This window comes from Clinocottus analis, unplaced genomic scaffold, assembly GCF_023055335.1.
Source record: "Clinocottus analis isolate CAN_PGR_092001 unplaced genomic scaffold, fCliAna1.0.p SCAF_3, whole genome shotgun sequence".
NCBI lineage: Eukaryota > Metazoa > Chordata > Actinopteri > Perciformes > Cottidae > Clinocottus > Clinocottus analis.
Window position 1 is genome coordinate 21,723,643 of NW_027176042.1, and position 26,064 is coordinate 21,749,706.

Below are 26,064 nucleotides of genomic sequence, written 5' to 3' on the forward strand. Positions count from 1 at the left end.
GTCCTGTGTCTCCTTCCAGTTGGACGTGCAATGAGGCGGTGGTCAAAGGCATTGGAGAAATCAATCTGTGACCACGGTGTCAGTGTAGTGACATCGAGGGTACAGTTGACGATGACTTTGGGGTTACTCCACTGACACAGGAGCTACAGATTGTGATGTATTACAAAATCCACTAGACACATGGGTGAAAGACAGACACCAGGGTTACATAGTCAAAAAAAGGTTCCTTCCAGACCTGGGTAGTTTTGTGTTCACTGTTTGTTGTGTTGGATGTCACTCACCCTTTCTCTCATTTAGACTTCTCCCCCCTCGTCTGCCAGCCTCATGTGTGATTGCAAGCCCCGCCCTCATTGTTTCCACCTGTGTCTCATTCCGCTGTGTATTTAGTCTGCGTCTACCCTCTGTCTTGTGCCAGTGTGTGATTTGATGTTACGAGTGTTTGGAGTAAAGACTTTGGTTTTTCGCCACAAACTACCTGGTCTCTTGTGTCTGCTTTTGGGTCCATCCTACCGTGGTCCTGGTCTTCCTAACCGTTCCTGGTGGCTACATTATCTTTTTTTAATGCTGATTGACATAAGGGTGACTGTCTCTTGGTATGTGTGTTTAGCCAGGTTTGAGGCCTTGTATTCCACCACTGTCCCCTCAGTGTGACTAGTAGATTGACAGTTGCAGACTTGTGATAATAGGGACTCATTCCAGGCATCCAGTGCAATGTGCCCACCAAGTTTCACAAAGTTTGCGACTTTAACTGAGGAGCTTTGCACCTTTGAAAGAAAGGAATCTGAGCAATCACTTGGTTTTGGTTAAATAGCGCTTGATGATAACAAGAGTTAGCTTCCTAAAAGACCTTTATGATGTGGGACCCAACCAATACCGAGACCCGCACCCGGGCCTCAGGGCCCCTTTCCTGGGTAGACCTGTATGATTTGGGACCCCCAAGGACCAAGACCTGCACCCTAACCCTACCCGGAACGATAACCCTAAACCCTAACCCTCTTAAGATGCAACAAGGTAAAGGAGTGTTCAGTTTGAGAAACTCAGAATTGCACCTGTGCTTTTTGCGGATGATGTGGTTCTTTTGGCTTGCTTAGAATATGACCTTCTGAGGCTATGATTCTCTGTCGGTTCAAGAATCTCAGGGTCTTGTTCATCAGTAAGGGGTAAAATGAACCGTAAGATAGGAAAGGCAGTCCATACCACCATCAACAATAATGCAGGTATTGTACCGGACTTTTGCGGTGAAGAGGGAGCTGGGCTAGAAGTCAAAAAGATCTCGATACACCAGTCGGTCTATGTTTCGACCCTCAGCTATGGTCATAAGCTCTGGTTATCGACTGAAAGAATGAGATTGTGGATACAAACAGCTAAAATGAACTTCCTTCGTTGGGAGTCTGGCCTCCACTTTTGAGAAAGTCTGAGGAGCTCAGACATCCGGAGGGATCTTGGAAAAGAGACGCTGCTCTTTTGGGTCAAAAGGGGCCAGCTGAGGTGGATCAAGATCTGATCAGGATCCTCTTAGACGCATCCTTTTAGAGGTTTTCCAGGCATGTCCAACTGATAAAAGGCCCCCGGCTAGACCCAAAACTTGCTGGAGACATTGCATGATCTTCTCTTACCAGAGAAAGCTCTGTGGTCCCCTAGGTGGAGTGTTGCTGGAGAAAAGGACATCTGGAAAAGTCTCCCAAGCCTGTTGTCCTGTGACCCGGCCAGAGATAAGTGGAAGTTAATGGATGGGATGGATGCACATTAAAATGTAAATAAAGTGCAGTGGTGCATAAAGAAGCATGAAAATAGAGCATGTTGATCAAAACAACATTGAAACAACAGCTTTTCTCCATAATTGTATCTGAATGAAGTCATTTACAGCAGCCACATCACTGATGCTGCTCTATAAAAAGGGATGCAACCTACGCACACTCATTTCAAAAGGGCTGAAGGAGGAAACTGGAGCCTTTTATCACAGTGTTGTTTTTAATATTTCAATCTTATATATTTTATATTATCTTTTATATTTTTAAAATACAATTTAACAACAAGATGTTAAACCTAAACAAAGTAACGATGAAAAAGTAACAAGGAGTGAATTGCTTGAAGATTTATTGTATTCTCCCTTAAATAGGTAACCAAAGTATTCCTGCTAAGGTGGCAATTATGTTTTGTAAGATGAACAGTTAACATTTAATGTAACTAACACTTAAATGTTTGAAATGTTCCTCAGAGGCTTGCAGGATCCTCAGATCAGCTCAATGAATTCATCGTCTTCTGGCTACAACGTCTCCACTCTGAGGTATCAAGACTCCTACAGCACAGTCGTGGCCAAAAATGTGATAGTTCTGGCTCTTGGTCTCATCATCAACTATATCAACGGTTCTTTGATTCACACCTTCAGAAAACACCAGGTCAGAATCGTTTAGCACTGGTTAATAAGTTAATATGTTCAACTGTGTTATTACTTCATGTACAATATCTGTTTATACATCTATATACTAATACAGACAAATGGTGAGTATCATCACTGTATAATAAAATATAGAAATCTGGTGTATTTATTGTTATAACACATAACACCATAGCACTTATAGCTTTCATTTTGTAAGGCACTTTGTTAATGTGTTACTGTTAAATTACACTATGCACTGTATCATATGTCTAGTACACAGCAAGGTATCATTACTTCATCGTATATATTAATTTGGTGGATGAAACATTATACCACACAATCATGTTTTGCCTTGAACTATTCCTCCTAAAGAATTATTAATCTTTACTTTCATTCTTATTTAATTTGTAAAAGCCCCTTATTGTTTATTCTTATCCATTTCTGTACAAATTGTTTAAACTGGCTGATTCTTTTTTTTCTCTTCCTGCTTCAGATATTTTATGTGAATCCCCGTTACGTCCTCTTCATCCACCTGGTGGTGAACGACATGATCCAGCTGACGACAACAATTGGCCTGTTTGTCTTTAGTTACATCTTCTACAGAATTAATGTTTCCCTTTGTTTTGTGTTTATTATCCTTTCCGTCTTCACTACTCTGAACTCTCCATTAAATTTAGCTTTCATGGCCGTAGAGTGTTACGTTGCTGTTTGTCTCCCACTGCGACACGCTGAGCTCTGTACCATTAAGAGAACATACATTGTGATTGCTTTGATTTGGGCCACGAGTGCAGTTTCAATACTGACAGATGTTTTTATTCTTGTGGTTACAGAGCCTGTAGAGTTATTTTATTCGACCATGTTTTGTATGAGGAACAAACTGTTCCGTCACCCTATCCACTTGAAAAAGAGGGATGTGTCCTACATGGTTTACTTGATTGGTGTTTGGCTCACGCTCCTTTTTACTTACATCAAGATCTTTTTCGCTGCTAAATCAGCTAAAGCATCGAAATCAGCTGAGGGAGACGCAAAGAAGGCCAGGAACACCATCCTGCTGCATGGCTTTCAGCTACTGCTGTGTATGTTTACCTATGTCGCCCATCTGATTAAAAATGCTCTGGTCTATCGCTTCCCTGAACATTATATAAATATATTATTTGTCTCGTATATCATCGTCCAGATCCTCCCCAGGTTGCTCAGTCCTATTGTGTACGGGCTGCGAGACAATTTATTTAGACAGCATCTGAAAAAGTATCTGCTGTGCACAGTGAGATTAAGCATCAAACCAAGAACTGTAGTGACATCCATGTTGTTGTATTAGACTATGTATGTTTGTGTGTGTTTGTGCATATATACGTATAACCCTAGGTCTAGTTAGTGTGTGTCTATATACATACGCACACACAAACACACACTGAAACTAATGACCATAAGTGAGCTCATTTATGTACAGTAATTCGTGAAGTGTTTGTTATAACTATTTTAAGATATGTATGATTAATTGATTGATTATAATTAAACATTTTCTGAATATACTAACTTGATTACAAAAAAATTATTTACAAGGACACCATTTCCAGGTTCATTACATTTGGCGGAGAATATTTTGTGATGTAAATATTACGATTTTATGGTGTGATCTTTAGCAATAATGATTCAAAATGACAAAAGTTGTTTAGTTTTAACTCAAAAACTTTCTTAGAGCAGGATATAAGATAATAAAACTGCAACATGTTTTAACATCGTTCCTCATTTGCGTGTCTGCAAACATTAAACCGATTGTGGTTGTTTTTTTGCAGAATGTACATTTACATATGAGATTAATTCAATACTATCTGTGATCTTTTCTTTGAATTAAGATTCAATATCTATATTCGTTTTTGATCATATTTGTGTGTCTCTTACTCCGTTCAGTAGCTTTTTGGGAAGATGTTTTTTAATCTAATATTAAACCAAATGAACCAATTTTGAAATGAAAAATGTTTCACCATCCATCCTTCAATTAACTTTCCTTTATCTGGAAAGTTGCACTATAGTACAGTACTTTAATAAATGTACTGCGTTACATTTCACCATATTATTAACAACAACATATATTTTGAATATCAGGATTCAAAAAGAATTCAGAAAGTAAAGAACAGTATTTGAAGGCCACCCATCGATCCCTATCTTCTCATCCAGGATCAGGTCAACAGCATTACACAGACAGACAACAGCATTACATAGTCAAAAAAAGGTTCCTGGTGGCTACATTATCTTTTTTTAATGCTTATTGACATAAGGGTGACTGTCAGACACCGGGGATGTGTTTATTTACTAACACAAATGTCAGTTAGTATCCCTTGTTTCTTCAATTATGAAGTACCTTACTGTATTAATCCAAGTTTCAGTTGGTATCCTTTGTGTCTCTTATTCTATGATACTATACAGGAATAACCCAAATGTCAGTTAGTATCCCCAGTGTTTGTTATTTCACTGGACTATACTGTAAGAACCAAAATGTCAATTAGTATCCACGGTGTCTCTTATTCTCAAGTACCGTACTTAATTAACCCCAATGTCAGTCAATATCCCCAGTGTCAGTCTCTTCTTTTAGAGTACCAGGGGCACGAAACTGGGTGGGTCAGGGAGTCAAGAGGGTTGGGGGTGACCTCCAGAGGTAAGTCTGGTTCTCCACGAGTCTCTTGGGCCCTTATGTTCCGCTATTGTCACTCACTGTTCCCCCAGTGTCACGAGTTCTCGAGGGGTTTCTTGGTAGGTTTGTTTACCCAGGTTTGAGCCCTTATGTTCCACCACTGTCCCCTCAGTGTGACTAGTACATTGACAGTTGCAGACTTGTGATAATAGGGACTCATTTCAGGCATCCAGTGCAATGTGCCCACCAAGTCTCAAAAAGTTTGTGACTTTAACTGAGGAGCTTTGCACCTTTGAAAGACTGGAATCTGAGCAATCACTTAATTAACTATAAGCTAAATCACAGTAAATAACTGGCAGCCATTGACAAGTAACTTACTGTAAAAAAAATACAGTAATTAACTATGAGCTAAATCACAGTAAATAACTGGCAGCCATTGACAAGTAACTTACTGTAAAAAAACACAGTAGTTAACTATGAGCTAAATCACAGTAACTAACTGGCAGCCATTGACAAGTAACTTACTGTAAAAACAAAACACGGTAAATACCTATGAGCTAAATCACAGTAAATAAATGGCAGCCATTGACAAGTAACTTACTGTAAAAAAAGTACAGTAGTTAACTATGAGCTAAATCACAGTAACTAACTGGCAGCCATTGACAAGTAACTTACTGTAAAAACAAAACACAGTAATTAACTATAAGCTAAATCACAGTAAATAACTGGCAGCCATTGACAAGTAACTTACTGTAAAAACAAAACACAGTAATTAACTATGAGCTAAATCACAGTAAATAACTGGCAGCCATTGACAAGTAACTTACTGTAAAAACAAAACACAGTAGTTAACTATAAGCTAAATCAAATTAACTAACTGGCAGCCATTGACAAGTAACTTACTGTAAAAACAAAACACAGTAAATACATATGAGCTAAATCACAGTAAACAACTGGCAGCCATTGACAAGTAACTTACTGTAAAAAAACACACAGTAGTTAACTATGAGCTAAATCACAGTAACTAACTGGCAGCCATTGACAAGTAACTTACTGTAAAAACAAAACACAGTAAATACCTATGAGCTAAGTCACAGTAAATAACTGGCCGCCATTGACAAGTAACTTACTGTAAAAGAAAACACAGTAGATAACTATGAGCTAAATAAAGTAAATAACAGTAAATAAATGGCAGAATATTTAACACTGTGGATTTTACTGTGTACTTTTGAGGTTACAGTGAATTGTACAGTAGGTTCATAGTTACTGTAATATTATACAGTACTTTTGGGGTTACAGTGAATTTTACAGTTGGTTCCTTGTTACTGTTATTATCTACAGTACTCTGTCAGGTACAGTGATTTATTACAGTACATTGTTGTTTACTGTGAGTGTCCACAGTACTTTGTGGGTACAGTGATTTTCTACAGTAGATTATTAGCTACTGTAATCTTATACACTAGATTATTAGCTACTGCAGTCTTATACAGTACTTTTTGGGTTACAGTGATATTTACAGTGCATTCTTAGTTACTGTGATTCCCTACAGTACTTTAATGGTTACTGTGAATATCCACAGTACTTTTCTGGCTACAGTGATCTTCTACAGTAGATTAATATTTACTGTAAATGTATACTGTACCTTTTGTGTTGCAGTGATTTTCACAGTAGATAATAGGTCACTGTGATTTTCAACAGTACATTTTGTGTTACTGTGTTTTTATACAGTACAACATTTACTACTGTGAATTTGACAGTAAACTTGGACTACTGTAATATTTGAGTGAATACACAGTATTTTACTGTGAAAATAGTTTACAGTAAGTTACTGCTCACAAACACAGTAAATTACTGTCGATTTCACAGCCATTTTTTACAGTGCATAAATTCAATCAGTTGAAGCAGCTCCCGACCAGGTTAGGCGATTTCGATGTGTTGCTATGGTGACTGATCTAAACTGGCTTCGTGAAATCGAAAATCCAGATCTACGTCATTTTATCCTGGAAATTATCCAGATTATATCAGTGAACCACGTACGTGGAATAGGGCCCAGCTTTTCTCCATCATTGTATCTGGATGAAGTGATTCACAGCAGCCACGTCACTGATGCTGCTCTATAAAAAGAGATGCAGCCTGTGCTCACTCATTCCATGAGTGGTGAAGGTGGAAACTGGAGCCTTTTATCACGGTGTTGTTTACAATATTTCAATCTTTTATAACTATATGGAAGCATTATGTTCAACTTTAACTTCTAAATTTCTGGATAAAATTTTACAAGATGATAAAACTAAACATTGCTTGAAGATTTATTGTATTCTCCCTTAATTAGGCAACCAAAGTAGTCCTGCTAAGGTGGGAATTATGTTTTGTAAGATTAACGTATGAACAGTTAACATTTGATGTAACTAACACTTAACTGTTTAAAATGTTCCTCAGAGGCTTGCAGGATCCTCAGATCAGCTCAATGAATTCATCGTCTTCTGGCTACAACGTCTCCACTCCGAGTTATCGAGACTCCTACAGCACAGTCGTGGCCAAAAATGTGATCGTTCTGGCTCTTGGTCTCATCATCAACTATATCAACGGTTCTTTGATTCACACCTTCAGAAAACACCAGGTCAGAATCGTTTAGCACTGGTTAATAAGTTAATATGTTCAACTGTGTTATTACTTCATGTACAATATCTGTTTATACATCTGTATACTAATACAGACAAATGGTGAGTATCATTACTGTATAATAAAATATAGAAATCTGGTGTATTTATTGTTATAACACATAACACTATAGCACTCATAGTATTCATTTTGTAAGGCACTTTGTTAATGTGTTACTGTTAAATTACACTATGCACTGTATCATATGTCTAGTACACAGCCAGGTATCATTACTTTATTGTATATATTAATCTGGTGGATGCAACAGTATACAACACAATCATGTTTTGCCTTGAAATATTCCTTCTCAAGGATTATTAATCTTTACTTTCATTCTTATTTAATTTGTATATGTCCCTTCTTGTTTATTCTTACTCATTATCTCTATGAGTTTTAAAACTGTCTGTTTCTTTCTTTTTCTCTTCCTGGTTCAGATATTTTATGTGAATCCCCGTTACATCCTCTTCATCCACCTGGTGGTGAACGACATGATCCAGCTGACAACATCCATCGGCCTGTTTGTCTTAAGTTACATCTTCTACACAATGAACGTGTCCTTGTGTTGTGTGTTTATTACTCTTTCTATGTTCACCACCCTTAACACTCCATTAAATTTAGCTTTCATGGCCGTAGAGTGTTACGTTGCTGTTTGTCTTCCACTGCGACACGCTGAGCTCTGTACCATTAAGAGAACATACATTGTGATTGCTTTGATTTGGGCCACTAGTGCAGTTTCAATACTGACAGATGTTTTTATTCTTGTGGTGACAGAGCCTGTAGAGTTATTTTATTCGACCATGTTTTGTTCAAGGGATAAACTGTTCCGTCACCCTATCCACTTGAAAAAGAGGGATGTGTCCTACATGGTTTACTTGATTGGTGTTTGGCTCACGCTCCTTTTTACTTACATTAAAATCTTCTTAGCTGCTAAATCAGCTAAAGCATCTAAATCAGCTGAGGGAGACGCAAAGAAGGCCAGGAACACCATCCTGCTGCATGGCTTTCAGCTACTGCTGTGTATGTTCACCTACGTCGCCTATCTGATTAGAAATGCTCTGGTCTATCGCTTCCCTGAACATTATATAAATATATTCTTTGCCTCGTATATCATCGTCCAGATCCTCCCCAGGTTGCTCAGTCCTATTGTGTACGGGCTGCGAGACAATTTATTTAGACAGCATCTGAAAAAGTATCTGCTGTGCACAGTGAGATTAAGCATCAAACCAAGAACTGTAGTGACATCCATGTTGTTGTATTAGACTATGTATGTTTGTGTATGTCTGTGTATAAATATACATATAACCCGAGGTCAAGTTAGTGTTTGTCTATATACATACACACACACACACACACACACACACACACACACACACACACACACAGACACAAACCGAAACTAATGACCATAGGTTAGCTCATTTATGTACAATAATTTGTGAAGTGTTTGTTGTAACTATTTTAAGATATGTAAAAAAATGACAAATAAACTCAGAGAAAAAGCGTCTCTTTTCCCTGTCGATGAGCAGAAGTTGATCATGACTACGTGTGATGAATTTAAGTCCATAATCATGGTAAAATCTAATGGTGCTTCACATTCAAGCAGAGCGAATATTCGCAACACTTCCTGTTGTGAATGCAGCGTAACGCCGCGTAACACGAGTCAGTGCAGAAATATCAGACAAGTAAATGTGTCAAACAAAATAAAATGTATCTGCTAATTTTAAGTGCCTCATCACCCAAATCAATCAGATTATATTTATTTAAATGTGCCTGCTGGCAGTAGTATACAAATTAATATATACTTATGAGGATATATGTACTGTATGCACGTATGTATCATGAACTATGCGTATATTCATGTAACCTATGTGTGTTTAGATTACCATATAACTAGGAGTTTGAATATGTATATGGGCGGATCAGTATGAATACTCATAATCATCAATTCAATCAGTTGAAACAAGGATAAGTATTGTTATCATGAGTCCACATTCATCGTGTTCTACAGTAATGACATGTATCGTGTACTAATGACTGTCATATAAGTATAAGTGCTTTCAACACATCCATAAGTTTATTAAGCGCTAAATAAACGTTATGAGCAGCACGGCATGCAGCGGCTTTCACCATGTTCTCCGCATCGCGGACACAAACGTGTATCACTCGCAAAAAAAAGCGAGCTGTGCCATGCTCTCTTTTTGTTGTGTACATTATGTGAGGACGCACAGCGCTCGGCTGCGCCGGTGTTCAATGTCCGGCTCCAGAAAGTCTCGTAAATAAATGAGTCCTTGTGTGCAGAATCGATAGCGCTCATATGACGTCATCATGATGTGAGAATATCGCTCCTTCATCAATGAGGAAGGGAGCTGCGTTTTGTCCGGTGGGAGTGGTCATCTTATCCAGTGAACTTTCAGTTAACCTGCTCCCGACCAGGTTAGGCGATTTCGATGTGTTGCTATGGTGACTGATCTAAACTGGCTTCGTGAAACCGAAAATCCAGATCTACGTCATCTTATCCTGGACATTATCCAGATTATATCAGTGAACCACGTACGTGGAATAGGGCCCAGCTTTTCTCCATCATTGTATCTGGATGAAGTGATTCACAGCAGCCACGTCACTGGTGCTGCTCTATAAAAAGAGATGCAGCCTGTGCTCACTCATTTCATGAGTGGTGAAGGTGGAAACTGGAGCCTCTCATCACGGTGTTGTTTACAATATTTCAATCTTTTGTAACTATATGGAAGCATTATGTTCAACTTTAACTTCTGAATTTCAGGATAAAATTTAACAACAAGATGATAAAACTAAACATTGCTTAAAGATTTATTGTATTCTCCCTTAAATAGGTAACCAAAGTATTCCTGCTAAGGTGGGAATTATGTTTTGTAAGATTAACATATGAACAGTTAACATTTGATGTAACTAACACTTAAATGTTTGAAATGTTCCTCAGAGGCTTGCAGGATCCTCAGATCAGCTCAATGAATTCATCGTCTTCTGGCTACAACGTCTCCACTCCGAGTTATCGAGACTCCTACAGCACAGTCGTGGCCAAAAATGTGATAGTTCTGGCTCTTGGTCTCATCATCAACTATATCAACGGTTCTTTGATTCACACCTTCAGAAAACACCAGGTCAGAATCGTTTAGCACTGGTTAATAAGTTAATATGTTCAACTGTGTTATTACTTCATGTACGATATCTCTTTATACATCTGTATACTAATACAGACAAATGGTGAGTATCAGTACTGTATAATAAAATGTAGAAATCTGGTGTTTTTAGTGTTAGAACACACATCACAAATGTCATTAATAGCATTCATTTTGTAAGGCACTTTGTTAATGTGTTACTGTTAAGTTACACTATGCACTGTTCACATGTCCAGTACACAGCGAGACAGCCAGGTATCATTATTTTGGTGGATGCAACATCATACCGCACAATCATGTTTTGCCTTGAACTATTCCTTATGAAGGATTATTAATCTTTACTTTCATTCTTATTTAATTTGTATGTAGCCCTCATTGTTTATTCTTATCCATTATCTGTACAAATTGTTTAAACTGGCTGATTCTTTTTTTTTTTCCCTGGTTCAGATATTTTATGTGAATCCCCGTTACATCCTCTTCATCCACCTGGTGGTGAACGACATGATCCAGCTGACGACAACAATTGGCCTGTTTCTCTTAAGTTACATCTTCTACAGAATTAATGTTTCCTTGTGTTGTGTGTTTATTATTCTTTCTGTCTTCACCAACCTCAACACTCCATTAAATTTAGCTTTCATGGCCGTAGAGTGTTACATTGCTGTTTGTCTTCCACTGCGACACGCTGAGCTCTGTACCATTAAGAGAACATACATTGTGATTGCTTTGATTTGGGCCATGAGTGCAGTTTCAATACTTCCAGATGTTTTTATTCTTGTGGTTACAGAGCCTGTAGAGTTATTTTATTCGACCATGTTTTGTATGAGGAACAAACTGTTCCGTCACCCTATCCACTTGAAAAAGATGGATGTGTCCTACATGGTTTACTTGATTGGTGTTTGGCTCACGCTCCTTTTTACTTACATCAAGATCTTCTTAGCTGCTAAATCAGCTAAAGCATCTAAATCAGCTGAGGGAGACGCAAAGAAGGCCAGGAACACCATCCTGCTGCACGGCTTTCAGCTCCTGCTGTGTATGTTTACCTATATCGCCCATCTGATTAGAAATGCTCTGGTCTATCGCTTCCCTGAACATTATATAAATATAATCTTTGTCTTGTATATCATCGTCCAGATCCTCCCCAGGTTGCTCAGTCCTATTGTGTACGGGCTGCGAGACAATTTATTTAGACAGCATCTGAAAAAGTATCTGCTGTGCACAGTGAGATCAAGCATCAAACCAAGAAATGTAGTGACATCCATGTTGCTGTATTAGAACATGTATGTTTGTGTGTATGTATGTATAACCCTAGGTCTAGTTAGTGTGTGTCTATATACATACACACACACACACACACACACACACACACACACACACACACACACACACACACACACACACAAACACACACTGAAACTAATGACCATAAGTTAGCTCGTTTATGTACAATAATTCGTGAACTGTTTGTTATAACTATTTTAAGATATGTATGATTAATTGATTGATTATATTTAAAGGTTTTCTGAATATACTGATTTGATTACAGAAAATGATTTACAGGGACACCATTCCCAGATTCATTACATTTGGAAGAGAATATTTTGTGCTGTAAATAGTACGATTTTTAAGGTGTGCTCTTTAGAAATAATGATTCAAAATGACAAGAAATTGTTTAGTTTCAAGTCAAAAACTTTCTTGGTGCAGGAGATAAGATAATAAAACTGCAACATGTGTTAATATTGTTCCTCATTTGCATTTCTGCAAACATTAAAATAATTGTGGTTGTGTTGTTGCCGAATGGACATTTACATATGAGGTTCATTAAATACTATCTGTGATCTTTTCTTTGAATTAAGATTCAATACCTATATTTGTATTTGATCATTATTTTGTGTGTCTCTTATTCTGTTCAGTAGCTTTTTATGAAGATGTTATTAATCTAATATTAAACCACGTTAATAAATGTACTACGTTACATTTCACCTTATTTTTAACAACAACATATATTTTGAACATCAGGATTCATAAAGAATCCGGAAAGTAAAGAACAGTATTTGAAGTCCACCCATCGATCCTTATCTGCTCATCCAGGGTCAGGTCTCGGTGGCGGCAGGCCCAACAGGCTGACCTAGATATCCCTCTCACTCAAAACATGTCCCAGCTCATTCTGGAGGATCCTGAGGCATTCCCAGGCCAGCAGGGAATATATTCCCTCCAGCGTGTCCTGGGTCTTCCCCGAGGCCTCCTACCAGTTGGACGTGTCCAGAAAACCTCCAGGAGGCATCCTGATGAGATGCCCAACCCACATCAGCCGACTCCTTTTGACGCTACGGAGCAGCACCTCATCTCCAAGTTTCCTTCTGATGTCCATGCTCCTTACTCTATCTCTAAGGCTGAGCCCTACATATGAAACTTCTGTACCTAGACTTAGTGGGCCTTGGCTGGGTAACTCTGAGTGATGTGGACCCCACAGGACCAAGACCAGACCCAGACTCAGTGGGACTTGGCTGGGTAACTCTGAGTGATGTGGACCGCCCTAGAGGACCAAGACCTGCACCCGGACTTGAGTGACGCTGCCTGGGTCACTCTAAGTGATGTGGACCCCCCTAGAGGACTAGGACCTGCATTACTGCATAAGCCACCATGAACTGGTAAAGTTGCACCAATAGTTTCCAAAGGGGCGTGGCCTGTTTGAGTGACGGGCTGGCAGTTGTCATTGGAGTATAGACAAGGATGTGGAACCCCCCTACAGGACCAAGACCTGCATCCAGACCAGAGATTTTTCAAACCTGACATCCAGGACAACCCCAAACATTCGGGTTTAGACAATGGGCATAAATGTATGGCCCATGCAACTGCCGGCATAATGTCATTCCTTGACAGCAGCCAGCCAACCGAGACAATTCTTGCCATTCCAGGGGCACACCCCCGGTTGTAGGAATTTGTCCCAGTCGTCTGTCAAAACTCGCCACCTGGTGGCTGACCGAGGTTCCACTGATAACCCGAATTGCAACGCATGGTCGTTTTTGAAAAATCGTACCCTTCCGACCGCTGGTCCCAACGGCTCCCGGGCCGTTCTGCGGAGTCCCGGCCGACTGCCCGGCGCCCTTTCCCGGTTCCCTGGGGGCCCTTTCCCCTCCGCGGTGCAGCTGGGAGGAAGTTGTCCAGAGAGTCGGCTGGCGGGTGCGGGTTGCCAGAGTTTCGCGATCACAAGAGCAACTCACCCTGTGATTCCGTCAGAGAGCTACCACCCCCCTTATCAAATTTGTCTGAAGTGCTGCTGTAGACCTAAACTGTTGGGGGAAATCTTAGTATAAACTGAGCTCCTTTCTCTCCTCTTCAAACTCTCTCCTTCTGAATGAATTAATGTCTCTTCAATGCACATTACTAACTGTACTTCTTCCAGGGAGCCTCTGTGCTTTCTTGCCTAAAGTTTCCATGGATCACTGAAGCTGGTCCTACCCCCTACCATGAATCATAGCTGTGTCTGGAACGGGTCCTACCTCCTACCTTCTGCTGTGGTGGCCCTATTGATGCCCCTCCTCTCTATCTCCTTCTGCTGACATGGATCATTGTTATCTGGATCGTGGTGAATACGTATGCTACTTATTATATGAATAGTTTCTGTCATATTCATGAAAGATGCTTTAACTCTGTTACGTTGTTTATTTTGCTGGCAAGGAGGCTCGCACCAATTGTCAAACCTCAGATCCAAGTGCAACAATGTGGATCCCATCTTGGCCGTGGATCAGCAGACCAGCGGACCAGCTCTTTACCTTTGTCGGTTTGTTGGAGGCGTTATGGGAATTTGCCCATCCAGTTTACATGTGTATTGTTGACTTGGACCAGACCTACGACCGTCCTGGGAAATCCTGTGGGCCATATTACAGGAATATGGGGTAACTAGGCCATTACTGCAAGCCATTTGGACCTTGTATGAAAGAGTTGTGTCCTGGTATTCGGCACAAAGTTAAACAAGTTTCCAGTATGTCTTAGCCTCTGCAAGGGTTTTCCTTGGTCACCAATCCTGTTTGTGAGTTTCATTGACCGGATCTTAAGCTGCAGCAAGGGGGAGGAGTGTTCAGTTTGAGGACCTTAGAATTGCACTTGTGCTTTTGCTAAGGATGTGGTTCTGTTGGCTTGTTTAGAATATGACCTTCAGCAGCACTGGGGTGGTTTGAAGGACAGTGGGAAGCGGTCAGGATGAGTCAGTAATTCCAAGTCCAAGCATCTGATTCTCTATCGATTCAAGTATCTTAGTGTCTTGTTCACCGGTAAGGGGTAAAAATGGACCACGAGATGGGAAAGGCAGTCCATAACACCATCAACAATAATGCAGGTATTGTACCAGACTTTTGTGGTGAAGAGGGAGCTGGGCTCGAAGGCAAAGATCTCGATACACCAGTCCAGTTATGTTCCGACCCTCAGCTATGGTCATAAGCTCTGGTTAGTGGCTGAAAGAATAAGATTGTGGATACAAACAGACAAAATGAACTTCCTTCATTGGGAGTCTGGCCTCCACTTTTGAGAAAGTCTGAGGAGTTTAGACATCCGTAGGGATCTTGGAGAAGAGACGCTGCTCTTTTGGGTCAAAAGGGGCCAGCTGAGGTGGTTCAAGATCTGATCAGGATCCTCTTAGACGCATCCTTGTAGAGGTTTTCCAGGCAAGTCTAACTAATAAAAGGCCCCCGGCTAGACCCAAAACTTGCTGGAGACATTGCATTATCTCCTCCAGGGAAAACCTTGCTGCCCTCCGACCTGGCCACAGATGAGTGGAAGTTAATGGATGGGATGGATGCACTTTAAAATGTAAATAAAATCCCAGGGTGCATACAGAAGTAAGACAATAGAGCTTGTTGATCAAAACAACATTGATTGTAACTGGATGAAGTCATTTACAGCAGCCACGTCACTGATGCTGCTCTATAAAAAGAGATGCAACCTACGCACACTCATTTCATGCGTGCTGAAGGTGGAAACTGGAGCCTTTAATCACAGTGTTGTTTACAATATTTCAATCTTTCATAACTACATGAAAGCATTGTGCTCAACTTTAACTTCTAACTTTCTATATACAATTTAACAACACGATGTTAAAACTAAACAAAGTAATGACGAAAAAGTAACAATAAATGAATTGCTTGAATTAAATAGGTAACCAAAGTCTTCCTGCTAAGGTGGGAAATGTGTTTCATAAGATCAACATATGAACAGTTAACATTTGATGTAACTAACACTTAAATGTTTGAAATGTTCCTCACAGGCTTGCAGGATCCTCAGATCAGCTCAATGAATTCATCGTCTTCTGGCTACAACGTCTCCACTCCGAGGTATCGAGACTCCTACAGCACAGTCGTGGCCAAAAATGTGATCGTTCTGGCTCTTGGTCTCGTCATCAACTATATCAACGGTTCTTTGATTCACACCTTCAGAAAACACCAGGTCAGAATGCACTATGCAGTGTATCATATGTCTAGTACACAGCTAGCCAGCCAGGTATCATTACTTCATTGTTTATATTAATCTGGTGGATGTAACATTATACCACACATTCATGTTTTGCCTTGAAATATTCCTCTTGAAGGACTATTAATCTTTACTTTCATTCTTATTTAATCTGTATGTGCCCCTTATAGTTTATTTCTTTTATTTTCCTAGGGATCAAGAAAGGCTTATTTTATGTATAGGTTTGAATATATTACGTTTATTAAGTATTGAGTTGTTTAAACTGTCTGTTTCTTTGTTTTTCTCTCCCTGGTTCAGATATTTTATGTGAATCCCCGTTACATCCTCTTCATCCATCTGGTGGTGAACGACATTATCCAGCTGACGACATCAATCAGCCTGTTTGTCTTGAGTTACATCTTCTACAGAATTAATGTTTCCTTGTGTTGTGTGTTTATTATTCTTTCTGTCTTCACCAACCTCAACACTCCATTAAATTTAGCTTTCATGGCCGTAGAGTGTTACGTTGCTGTTTGTCTTCCACTGCGACACGCTGAGCTCTGTACCATTAAGAGAACATACATTGTGATTGCTTTGATTTGGGCCACTAGTGCAGTTTCAATACTTCCAGATGTTTTTCTTCTTGTGGTTACAGAGCCTGTAGAGTTATTTTATTCGACCATGTTTTGTTCAAGGGATAAACTGTTCCGTCACCCTGTCCACTTGAAAAAGAGGGATGTGTCCTACATGGTTTACTTGATTGGTGTTTGGTTCACGCTCCTTTTTACTTACATCAAGATCTTCTTAGCTGCTAAATCAGCTAAAGCATCTAAATCAGCTGAGGGAGACGCAAAGAAGGCCAGGAACACCATCCTGCTGCACGGCTTTCAGCTACTGCTGTGTATGTTCACCTATATCGCCCATCTGATTAGAAATGCTCTGGTCTATCGCTTCCCTGAACATTATATAAATATATTCTTTGTCTCATATATCATCGTCCAGATCCTCCCCAGGTTGCTCAGTCCTATTGTGTACGGGCTGCGAGACAAATTATTTAGACAGCATCTGAAAAAGTATCTGCTGTGCACAGTGAGATTAAGCATCAAACCAAGAACTGTAGTGACATCCATGTTGTTGTATTAGACTATGTATGTTTGTGTGTGCGCGTACATACACAAACATCCACACACACACACACACACACACACACACACACACACACACACACACACACACACACACACACACTGGAACTAGGAACTCTTGGTCTAGGCTTTAGGCTATTGTAGTTTTTACTATAAGAAGGCTTGTTTTTGTAAAATAGTGAGTAACTATGAATAAATATTTTACAGGTAAAATGTCCAGAATGATTTAATGTTCAGATGAAGGCTGAGCTATGTGTAAATAATGAAATAACTCTTTTAAAAAGGTAGGAATCAAACCCTTCAAATTTTTTTGAACCATAGTTGAAGGATAATAAAACTACATTCATGTCATTTTAAGCATTGTGAGATAAACCTGCTGTTATTATTGTCATTGATGCAGAAAAAAACATTTTTATATTGTTCTTTAAATATTTGTCTTTGCTGACTTATTGAAATGATTGTGGTTGTATTGTTGACAAAGGGCCGTTTTAAAATCTATTGTTGTTTTTTAAATCTTACACTTAGTCACTTTATATAGAATTTCATACTTTACAAATAAAATATACAAGAGGAAATAAATTGTATAAAGCCGATCTGTGTCCATCGGTTCAGACCTTCTTTAAGAATGGCATCTTTATTTCAAGCCTCTATCACTGATTTCAATGTTATTATTCTGTCTGAGTCTCATTCTGTACAGTATATATTGTTTTAGAAAGATCATTTGTTTACCAATCTAAACAATCCCATAACACCAGCTGTCAGTGTTAGATGGGACTCCTCTGAGCGAAGAGTACAACAGGTCTCTAAACCAACCTTCAGTTGTTTTTCCTACAAACCTAACATTGCATAACATTAAACCTGCTTCAAGCCATGGCTCCAAAATAAACTAAAACAGTGAATTATTAATTGTGCTTTTAATGTCAACTGGCACTGAAGAAGTACTTAAGTGTCGAGTAGAAGTAATGCGATCAAAATTGATTGAAAGTCCCAAAAGTAAACTGGTAGTTTTATCTATAATAAAAGATCATTATACATTAGTTGAATATATCTTGTGTTACTATTGTACCACAGCACTGGCTCTGGAACCAAGCTCCCAGAGAAGGGTTGGACTTTGATGACCTTTGCACGTGGGGCTCGGCCAATCACAGCCCTTGTTGTGGAGATGTTCTACCAGTCTGTTGTGGAGATGTTCTACCAGTCTGTTGTTGTGGAGATGTCCCACTAGTCTGTTGTGGAGATGTTCTACCAGTCTGTTGTTGTGGAGATGTTCTACCAGTCTGTGGTGGAGATGTTCTACCAGTCTGTTGTGGAAATGTTTCACCAGTCTGTTGTGGAGATGTTCCACTAGTCTGTTGTGGAGATGTTCTACCAGTCTGTTGTTGTGGAGATGTTCTACCAGTCTGTGGTGGAGATGTTCCACTAGTCTGTTGTGGAGATGTTCTACCAGTCTGTTGTTGTGGAGATGTTCTACCAGTCTGTGGTGGAGATGTTCTACCAGTCTGTTGTTGTGGAGATGTTCCACTAGTCTGTTGTGGAGATGTTCTACCAGTCTGTTGTTGAGATGTTCCACTAGTCTGTGGTGGAGATGTTCTACCAGTCTGTTGTTGTGGAGATGTTCCACTAGTCTGTTGTGGAGATGTTCTACCAGTCTGTTGTTGAGATGTTCTACTAGTCTGTTGTTGTGGAGATGTTCTACTAGTCTGTGGTGGAGATGTTCCACTAGTCTGTTGTGGAGATGTTCTACCAGTCTGTTGTTGTGGAGATGTTCTACCAGTTTGTTGTTGTGGAGATGTTCTACTAGTCTGTTGTGGAGATGTTCTACCAGTTTGTTGTAGTGGAGATGTCCCACTAGTCTGTTGTGGAGATGTTCTACCAGTCTGTTGTTGTGGAGATGTCCCACTAGTCTGTTGTGGAGATGTTCTACTAGTCTGTGGTGGAGATGTTCTACCAGTCTGTTGTTGTGGAGATGTTCCACTAGTCTGTTGTGGAGATGTTCCACTAGTCTGTTGTGGAGATGTTCTACCAGTCTGTTGTGGAGATGTTCTACCAGTCTGTTGTTGTGGAGATGTTCTACTAGTCTGTTGTGGAGATGTTCTACTAGTCTGTTGTGGAGATGTTCTACCAGTCTGTTGTTGTGGAGATGTTCCACTAGTCTGTTGTGGAGATGTTCTACCAGTCTGTGGTGGAGATGTTCTACCAGTCTGTTGTTGTGGAGATGTTCTACTAGTCTGTTGTGGAGATGTTCTACTAGTCTGTTGTGGAGATGTTCTACTAGTCTGTTGTGGAGATGTTCTACTAGTCTGTTGTGGAGATGTTCTACCAGTCTGTGGTGGAGATGTTCTACTAGTCTGTGGTGGAGATGTTCTACCAGTCTGTTGTTGTGGAGATGTTCTACTAGTCTGTTGTGGAGATGTTCTACCAGTCTGTTGTTGTGGAGATGTTCTACCAGTCTGTGGTGGAGATGTTCTAGTGTTATGTTCTCCATAGTCTGCTGCATTGGAGCCGAGACACCAACAAACATCCCTCATGTGTTCATTTTTTTTTTCATCATTTTTAATTAATATTGATGAATGTTTAATCATTTTATTTCTCCTCCTGATTCACAATTCAAGATGTTTTGATTGTCAGATGCACAACTGACAGACAGTTACTGCAGACAATGAAAAGCTTGCGTTGCTCGGTCCTCCTTCGACACAGAAGGAGGAGGAGGCGTGAGCATGCTTATAGAGCTCCTCCGTCAGGTGGCCCGTCTTTGGCTCTCACCTGGACTCAGGTAGTCCGTGTGTTGCAGGTCTCACCTGGACTCAGGTAGTCCGTGTGTTGCAGGTCTCACCTGGACTCAGGTAGTCCGTGTGTTGCAGGTCTCACCTGGACTCAGGTAGTCCGTGTGTTGCAGGTCTCACCTGGACTCAGGTATTGATTTATTCATATAATCACAATTTAAACGACCGCCATGTTTAAAGTGTAACGAAAAGTTTAAGGATGAGCAGATTTTATTTTTCATTTGGAGAAATTTACTAAAATAATGTTGAATGACATGAGTTTTTTTTGACTATAGTTTATAAAGTTTCTAAAGTTTCTAGAGTTTATATAGTTCATAAGGTTTTTAAAGTTTAAATTTGTTTAAAGAGTTTATATAGTTTATACATTTTATATTATTTGTATAGTTTATAAAGTTCATAATGTTTATAATGTTTATAGAGTTTATATAGTTTATACATTTTATATTGTTTGTATAGTTATAAAGTTTATAATGTTTATATAGTTTATACATTTCATAATGTTTGTATAGTTTTTAAAGTTTATGATGTTTATAGAGTTTATATAGATTATACATTTCACAATGTCTGTATAGTTTATATAGATTATAAAGTTTATAGAGTTTATATAGTTCATAGAGTTTATACATTTTATGTTTGTGTAGTTTATAATGTTTTTAGAGTTCATAGAGTTTATATAGTTCATAATGTTTATGTAGTTTGTAAAATGTATATAGTTTATACTGCTCATGAAGTTTATAATGTTTATATAGTTTACTGCTAATCTGCTGGTTTGTGAGTAATTTACTTGTTTTATGCTGAAAAATAAACCGTAATGTTTTAGACTGCGCTCTCGTATTTTAATAAATATCTTGTTTTATAATAAATATACCACTAAAGATAATAATGCTGTGTGGGATGTGGAAGCCTTCATGCAGCAGCTGTGTGGATTTTAAATAATGAATGTTGTGTTTGGGTTAAATTATATTCAATTTCAACAGAAAACTCTATGTTTTCATGTATTTTTAACACACACGACTCAGAGTCTAAAGTTTCATCACTTGGTTATGTCAACAAACACAAAGATAGAATATATAAATAATGAAACATGCACGAGGTAAAAGTTAGTGTCAGATTCCCAAACAGCCTTCAGGTCTCGGTTGCAGGAAGAAAAAAATCGGGATATCAGCATTAGCTCACTAATTCCTTTAGTTTGTAAGAGAAGTTCAAATAAACCAGCTCTGAAAGTGCCGTGTGAAGAGATGAGCTGAGTATCCTCTGGATGGAGGTCTGCAGGGCCCTGGTCTTTGTTCAGGAAGCCGACTGCAGACGAGAAGGATCAGTTTTTTATTGATGTTTATTTTGGTTTATAGAATAAATGCATTTTGAATGAAAGGAAAACTTTTCTGTGTTTTGCAGACGGAGAAACAAGGAGAAAGCTCATCATCTATCATCTTCATCATCTAATTTACTTAAAATATCAGGTGAATAAAAGTGGAGCTGTGGACAAATACAACGAAAGTAAGTTCTTTTACTTTTATAAAAGAAATAAAGAGTCAATGGAGAGCTGTTTATTTAATCATTATTATGATTCATAAAAAAAGAGTGTAGTTTAAACATCATCAAAGTAACGTTTTAAAACTTTGAATGGACCAACAATTGGACTGATTGTGTTTCATAAAACTGTATCTTTTAAATCAGTACATTGACGTTGTCTCTTTGTCTCTTTCTCACTGAAGGATGAGCTCATCAGGGGTCCCTGAAGGCAACACGACTCAGCAGGTTTGCTCTTGTTTAGAAATTCATCAGAGGGAATAAATACATACATATATATATATATATATATATATATATATATATATATATATATATATATATATATATATATATATATATATATATATATATATATATATATATATGATGATCAGTGTGTAATGTCACTACTTTGAAGTTTCTCAGAGACTCTTTCCACTCGGCGCTGATCAAGAACCTGATCGTGGTTCTGGTCTGGATCGGCCTCAGTTACATCAACGGAACCTTAGTGGTCACCTTCTTTAGGCACCAGGTACACACACACACACACACACACATGCACACACACACGCACACACGTTAGTTTTTTTTACTTTTAATAAATAATGAAATGATAATATAATTACACTATTTCTCAGTGTTTGTATGTTAAGGGTGAACACTGGATTCTGATTTGTCAACAATAAATAAATCTATAAACATTACAAGAAAACTATTATTAAAAAAATGCTCAACTAATTAACAAAGAATTCTAATCATCACTTAATGTTTGTCGAAGGTTTAGAGAATTATGTTTTTACCTTTAACAAAGTATTATTCATCGATCTAAAGAGTGTTTACAGAAAATGTACAAATTATAATTAATAATTAAACAAAGTATCTAAATGTATTAAGTGAGAGCTGGTCCAGACGGTTTATGGAGGATTCACCTATAAAACTATCAGTGACGTAAAGGTTGAATATAAATGATGATTGTTGATGTGTTTGATGACCTCACTTATTACTCATCATGAGTTTCCCTCCTTCCTTTTCCTACAGGTGTTTTATGGAGACCCTCGCTACATCCTGTTCATCCACATGGTGCTGAACGACGCCTTGCAGCTGACCGTCACCGCGGCTCTGTTCGTCTTAAGCTACGTCTTCTATCGGATCGATGTGTCCTTCTGCTGCGTCTTCATCCTGCTGGCGGTCTTCACCACCAGGAACACGCCGCTCAGCCTGGCAAGCATGGCGGTGGAGCGCTACGTCGCAGTGTGCCACCCTCTCCGCCACCGGCAGATCTGCACCGTGCGGCGCACGTACGCGGCCGTGGGCTTCATCTGGCTGGCGTGCGCCGCCCCGGCCGTCGCCGACCTGTTCGTGACGCTGGCGACCGAGTCCCTGAGCTTCTTCCGCCAGTCGGTGTTCTGCTTGAGGCAGAACGTGTTTAAGGACCCGGTGCTGGCCGACAAGCGGCTGGCCTTCGACATCATCTACTTCTCCTGCGTGTTCCTGACGCTAGTCTTCACCTACCTGAGGGTCCTGTTCGCGGCCCGGGCCCTGTCCGCGGAGACGGTGTCGGCCCAGAGGGCCCGCAACACCATCCTGCTGCACGGGGCCCAGCTGGCCATGTGCATGCTGTCCTACGTGTCGCCCAGCGTGGAGGTCGTCCTGCGCCTCATCTTCCCCGGCCAGGTCTTGGAAATCAGGTACGCCAACTACCTGATCGTCTACATCCTGCCGCGGTTCCTGAGCCCGATCATCTACGGCGTCAGAGACAAGCAGTTCAGGAAGTACCTGAAGATGCACCTGAAGACGCACCTGCTGAGCAACCGGTGCAGGGCCGAATCGCGGACGGTGGCCCCTACCTGTGCTTTCCAAGAGGACTCTAAGTCCTAGACTGAGAGAAGGAACCAGAGATCCTAAGAAACTAGACGTCATCTCAGGGTTCATGACATCATCTCAAGAGACACACGTACAGCTGCATGAACTCCAAAATAAACAATTTTACTGCGATTGAAATGCAATAAACAGATTAAAAAAAAATCATGTAAAAATAATGACATCATGATGCGGGTTTGTAAAAAGTCTGAATTCATGTTTCTTTTGATAAATGATGAGTAAATAACTTTTAAAACGCTTGTTTTCTGAATGGAGTCTGGTTCGATCACTGCTATGCTAAGCTAACCCTGTAGTTACTCCATCAACACTCACAATAACGACATACAGGCCTTAATACGACCGAGTTGTTATTGTTTGTTTATACTCTTTTACTGGGAGGAAAAGTAGTTCAGTCTTGTCAGGGTTAATGTTCAAGTAGTGTGTGGACATCCACTGAGAGATATCAGTCAGACAGCAGAGATTCTTGCTGCTACCTGTGGTTCTGATTGGGGAAACGAGAGGATCAGTTGGGTGTCATCAGCATGGCTATGGTAGGAAAAGCATGTGAGCGAATGACAGAGAGAGAGTTGGTGTACAGAAAGAAGAGAAGAGGACCCAGGATTGAGCCTTGAGGGACCCCATTAGTGAGGGGACAAGGTTAAGACACAGATCCTCTCCAAGTTACCCGGTAGGTGAGCTCATGAGGTAGGATGAGAAGAGGGAGAGCAGAGCCTAAAATACCAAGGTCCTGGAGGGAGGAGGAAATGAATCCAGACTGGTGAGGGTCCAGGAGGTTGTTCTAGTGGAGAAAGGAGGAGATTTGGGTAAAGATAGCTCTCGCCGGAGTTTCGGAAAGCAGGAAGGAGTGAGACAGGTCTGTAGTTGTTGACTTCAGACGGGTTGAGACTGTGATACTTCAGGAGAAGGTTAACTCTTGCCTGGTTCAGAAAGTTCGGGAAAGTACCAGGGACACTCGGGTCCATAAGGGTCATTTGGAGGATGATGACTACCAGGGAATACATTCTCTATCTGTATTCAGGAATAACATTACCTCCACTGGGTAAAAGTTGGGGAAATACCGCTCTCAAAGTACCTGGGACAACCAGGACCATAAGGGATGATCACTGCAAGGCAGATTTGAAGCACCTAAACCTGGGTAAACTCGCTTACCAAGTGTTGTACTGGGAACAAACGGGTAATGTCTGGGGTAGGTGCCGCAGTATTTTCCAAGTGGCATTCCCTTAGAACTGGAAATGGCCATTCCGACTACATTAATATGGGCCGACTATTTAGTGCAATCGGCCTAATGTAGTCGGAATGGCTTTTTTCATAGTTCCCTTTTAAACTTATTAGCATGCTGCTAACAGAAGATAGTTTTCGAGAGGGTCTGTAGACTTGTGCTAATAGAAACCCATCCAAGGCAATGTTCCCATCAAGTTGCAAGCAATTTGGGCCTTTTCCCGACGTGTTATGAACCTTTGAAATAGTAAAATGTGGTTTTTTTTTCAAGCCACTCCCACGCAGAGATGTTAAGGGCAAAAGAGTCATAACCAACATGGTTGGGCCACCTTTGGGAGGGCATACAACATTTTTAAAAAAAAAGGCTAATCTCTGACATGTTTAGAAAGAAATGACCTTGCTAACATAAGATAGCGTTCTAGAGGGTCTGCTGACTTGCGCTCATAGGATCTCATTCAAAGCATCCAAGGCAATGTTCCCATTAAGTTTTAAATGGTTTGGGCCTTTTTCTGAGGAGTTATGAATGTTTTTAAGAAGTGAAATTTGTTTTTTTGGTGGGAAAGTTGAGGAAATCCCCTTTTCTTCCAGGGCATGCATCCTCAAACTGTACCAAGGAATAACGTCGCCTCTACGTAAACGTTGTGGAAATCCCCCTGAACCGGCAACCTTGTGGTTACAGGTTAAGGGACAGTTGGACAAAATAGTCAGCTCATATAAATGTCCTCGGATTGGCCGTTTTTGAATTATAAAGGTACTTATATTCATATAGGAGATTTTGGAAACAAACATTCACAATGTACTGCTCCTGTTTACTGACCCAGATCTTGATGGTTCAAAGCAGAGCAGAGCACCCCCTGGTGGCTCACCCTGAACACAACAGCTGCACTTGAGGTTCATTTATCATCAACATCTTCAATAACTTTTCATCTTCAGATCATTACAGAGAACATCTGAATGAAACTCTTCAACATGTTGAATTTAATTTCTACACAATTTTCATATTTTTTTCTAAATGTAAACACAGGAAATAAAAAATGTAATAAGATCCCGAACGCTCCTTCAAATGAATGTTGTTCTGCTCAGATAATATTAATGTAAGTTAACCTGTGACATCATAACCCGGCTCTATGGCAACCGGATCAATACAGACTCATATATGAGCCGCCGGGCCGGAGGAGCTGGAGAACAGGTGAGAGGAACACGTGAAGTTATTATTATATACTTTTTGTTCTATGCAGGTGATACTAACATGTGGTTT

The 26,064-nt window shown here is 39.8% G+C and overlaps 5 protein-coding genes across 5 annotated transcripts; all 5 read left to right on the forward strand.

Moving 5' to 3' along the window:
• Positions 1-2,246: 2,246 nt before the first annotated feature.
• LOC137796098 (odorant receptor 131-2-like) lies at positions 2,247-3,698 on the forward strand. The gene is made up of 2 exons (XM_068593780.1): positions 2,247-2,399; positions 2,874-3,698. Exons 1-2 carry the CDS (start codon positions 2,247-2,249, stop codon positions 3,696-3,698), a joined length of 978 nt encoding a protein of 325 aa, XP_068449881.1.
• Positions 3,699-7,320: 3,622 nt separating this feature from the next.
• On the forward strand, positions 7,321-8,929 carry LOC137796099 (odorant receptor 131-2-like). Its single transcript, XM_068593782.1, has 3 exons — positions 7,321-7,364; positions 7,449-7,629; positions 8,105-8,929. Exons 2-3 carry the CDS (start codon positions 7,477-7,479, stop codon positions 8,927-8,929), a joined length of 978 nt encoding a protein of 325 aa, XP_068449883.1. The 5' UTR covers positions 7,321-7,364; positions 7,449-7,476.
• A 1,725-nt stretch (positions 8,930-10,654) lies between these two features.
• On the forward strand, positions 10,655-12,097 carry LOC137796100 (odorant receptor 131-2-like). Its single transcript, XM_068593783.1, has 2 exons — positions 10,655-10,807; positions 11,273-12,097. Exons 1-2 carry the CDS (start codon positions 10,655-10,657, stop codon positions 12,095-12,097), a joined length of 978 nt encoding a protein of 325 aa, XP_068449884.1.
• A 4,014-nt stretch (positions 12,098-16,111) lies between these two features.
• LOC137796101 (odorant receptor 131-2-like) lies at positions 16,112-17,410 on the forward strand. Its single transcript, XM_068593784.1, has 2 exons — positions 16,112-16,264; positions 16,586-17,410. Exons 1-2 carry the CDS (start codon positions 16,112-16,114, stop codon positions 17,408-17,410), a joined length of 978 nt encoding a protein of 325 aa, XP_068449885.1.
• A 4,724-nt stretch (positions 17,411-22,134) lies between these two features.
• On the forward strand, positions 22,135-23,585 carry LOC137796102 (odorant receptor 131-2-like). Its single transcript, XM_068593785.1, has 2 exons — positions 22,135-22,239; positions 22,746-23,585. Exon 2 carries the CDS (start codon positions 22,785-22,787, stop codon positions 23,583-23,585), a length of 801 nt encoding a protein of 266 aa, XP_068449886.1. The 5' UTR covers positions 22,135-22,239; positions 22,746-22,784.
• The last annotated feature ends 2,479 nt before the right edge of the window (positions 23,586-26,064 follow it).

Bases quoted from the DNA above. Each gene is read 5' to 3' on its own strand.
- LOC137796099 (XM_068593782.1), top strand. From the start codon at position 7,477: ATGAATTCATCGTCTTCTGGCTACAACGTCTCCACTCCGAGTTATCGA. The intron at 7,630-8,104 runs GTCAGAATCGTT...TTCCTGGTTCAG, and splicing joins ACACCTTCAGAAAACACCAG to ATATTTTATGTGAATCCCCG.
- LOC137796100 (XM_068593783.1), top strand. From the start codon at position 10,655: ATGAATTCATCGTCTTCTGGCTACAACGTCTCCACTCCGAGTTATCGA. The intron at 10,808-11,272 runs GTCAGAATCGTT...TCCCTGGTTCAG, and splicing joins ACACCTTCAGAAAACACCAG to ATATTTTATGTGAATCCCCG.
- LOC137796102 (XM_068593785.1), top strand. From the start codon at position 22,785: ATGGTGCTGAACGACGCCTTGCAGCTGACCGTCACCGCGGCTCTGTTC.
- LOC137796098 (XM_068593780.1), top strand. From the start codon at position 2,247: ATGAATTCATCGTCTTCTGGCTACAACGTCTCCACTCTGAGGTATCAA. The intron at 2,400-2,873 runs GTCAGAATCGTT...TTCCTGCTTCAG, and splicing joins ACACCTTCAGAAAACACCAG to ATATTTTATGTGAATCCCCG.
- LOC137796101 (XM_068593784.1), top strand. From the start codon at position 16,112: ATGAATTCATCGTCTTCTGGCTACAACGTCTCCACTCCGAGGTATCGA. The intron at 16,265-16,585 runs GTCAGAATGCAC...TCCCTGGTTCAG, and splicing joins ACACCTTCAGAAAACACCAG to ATATTTTATGTGAATCCCCG.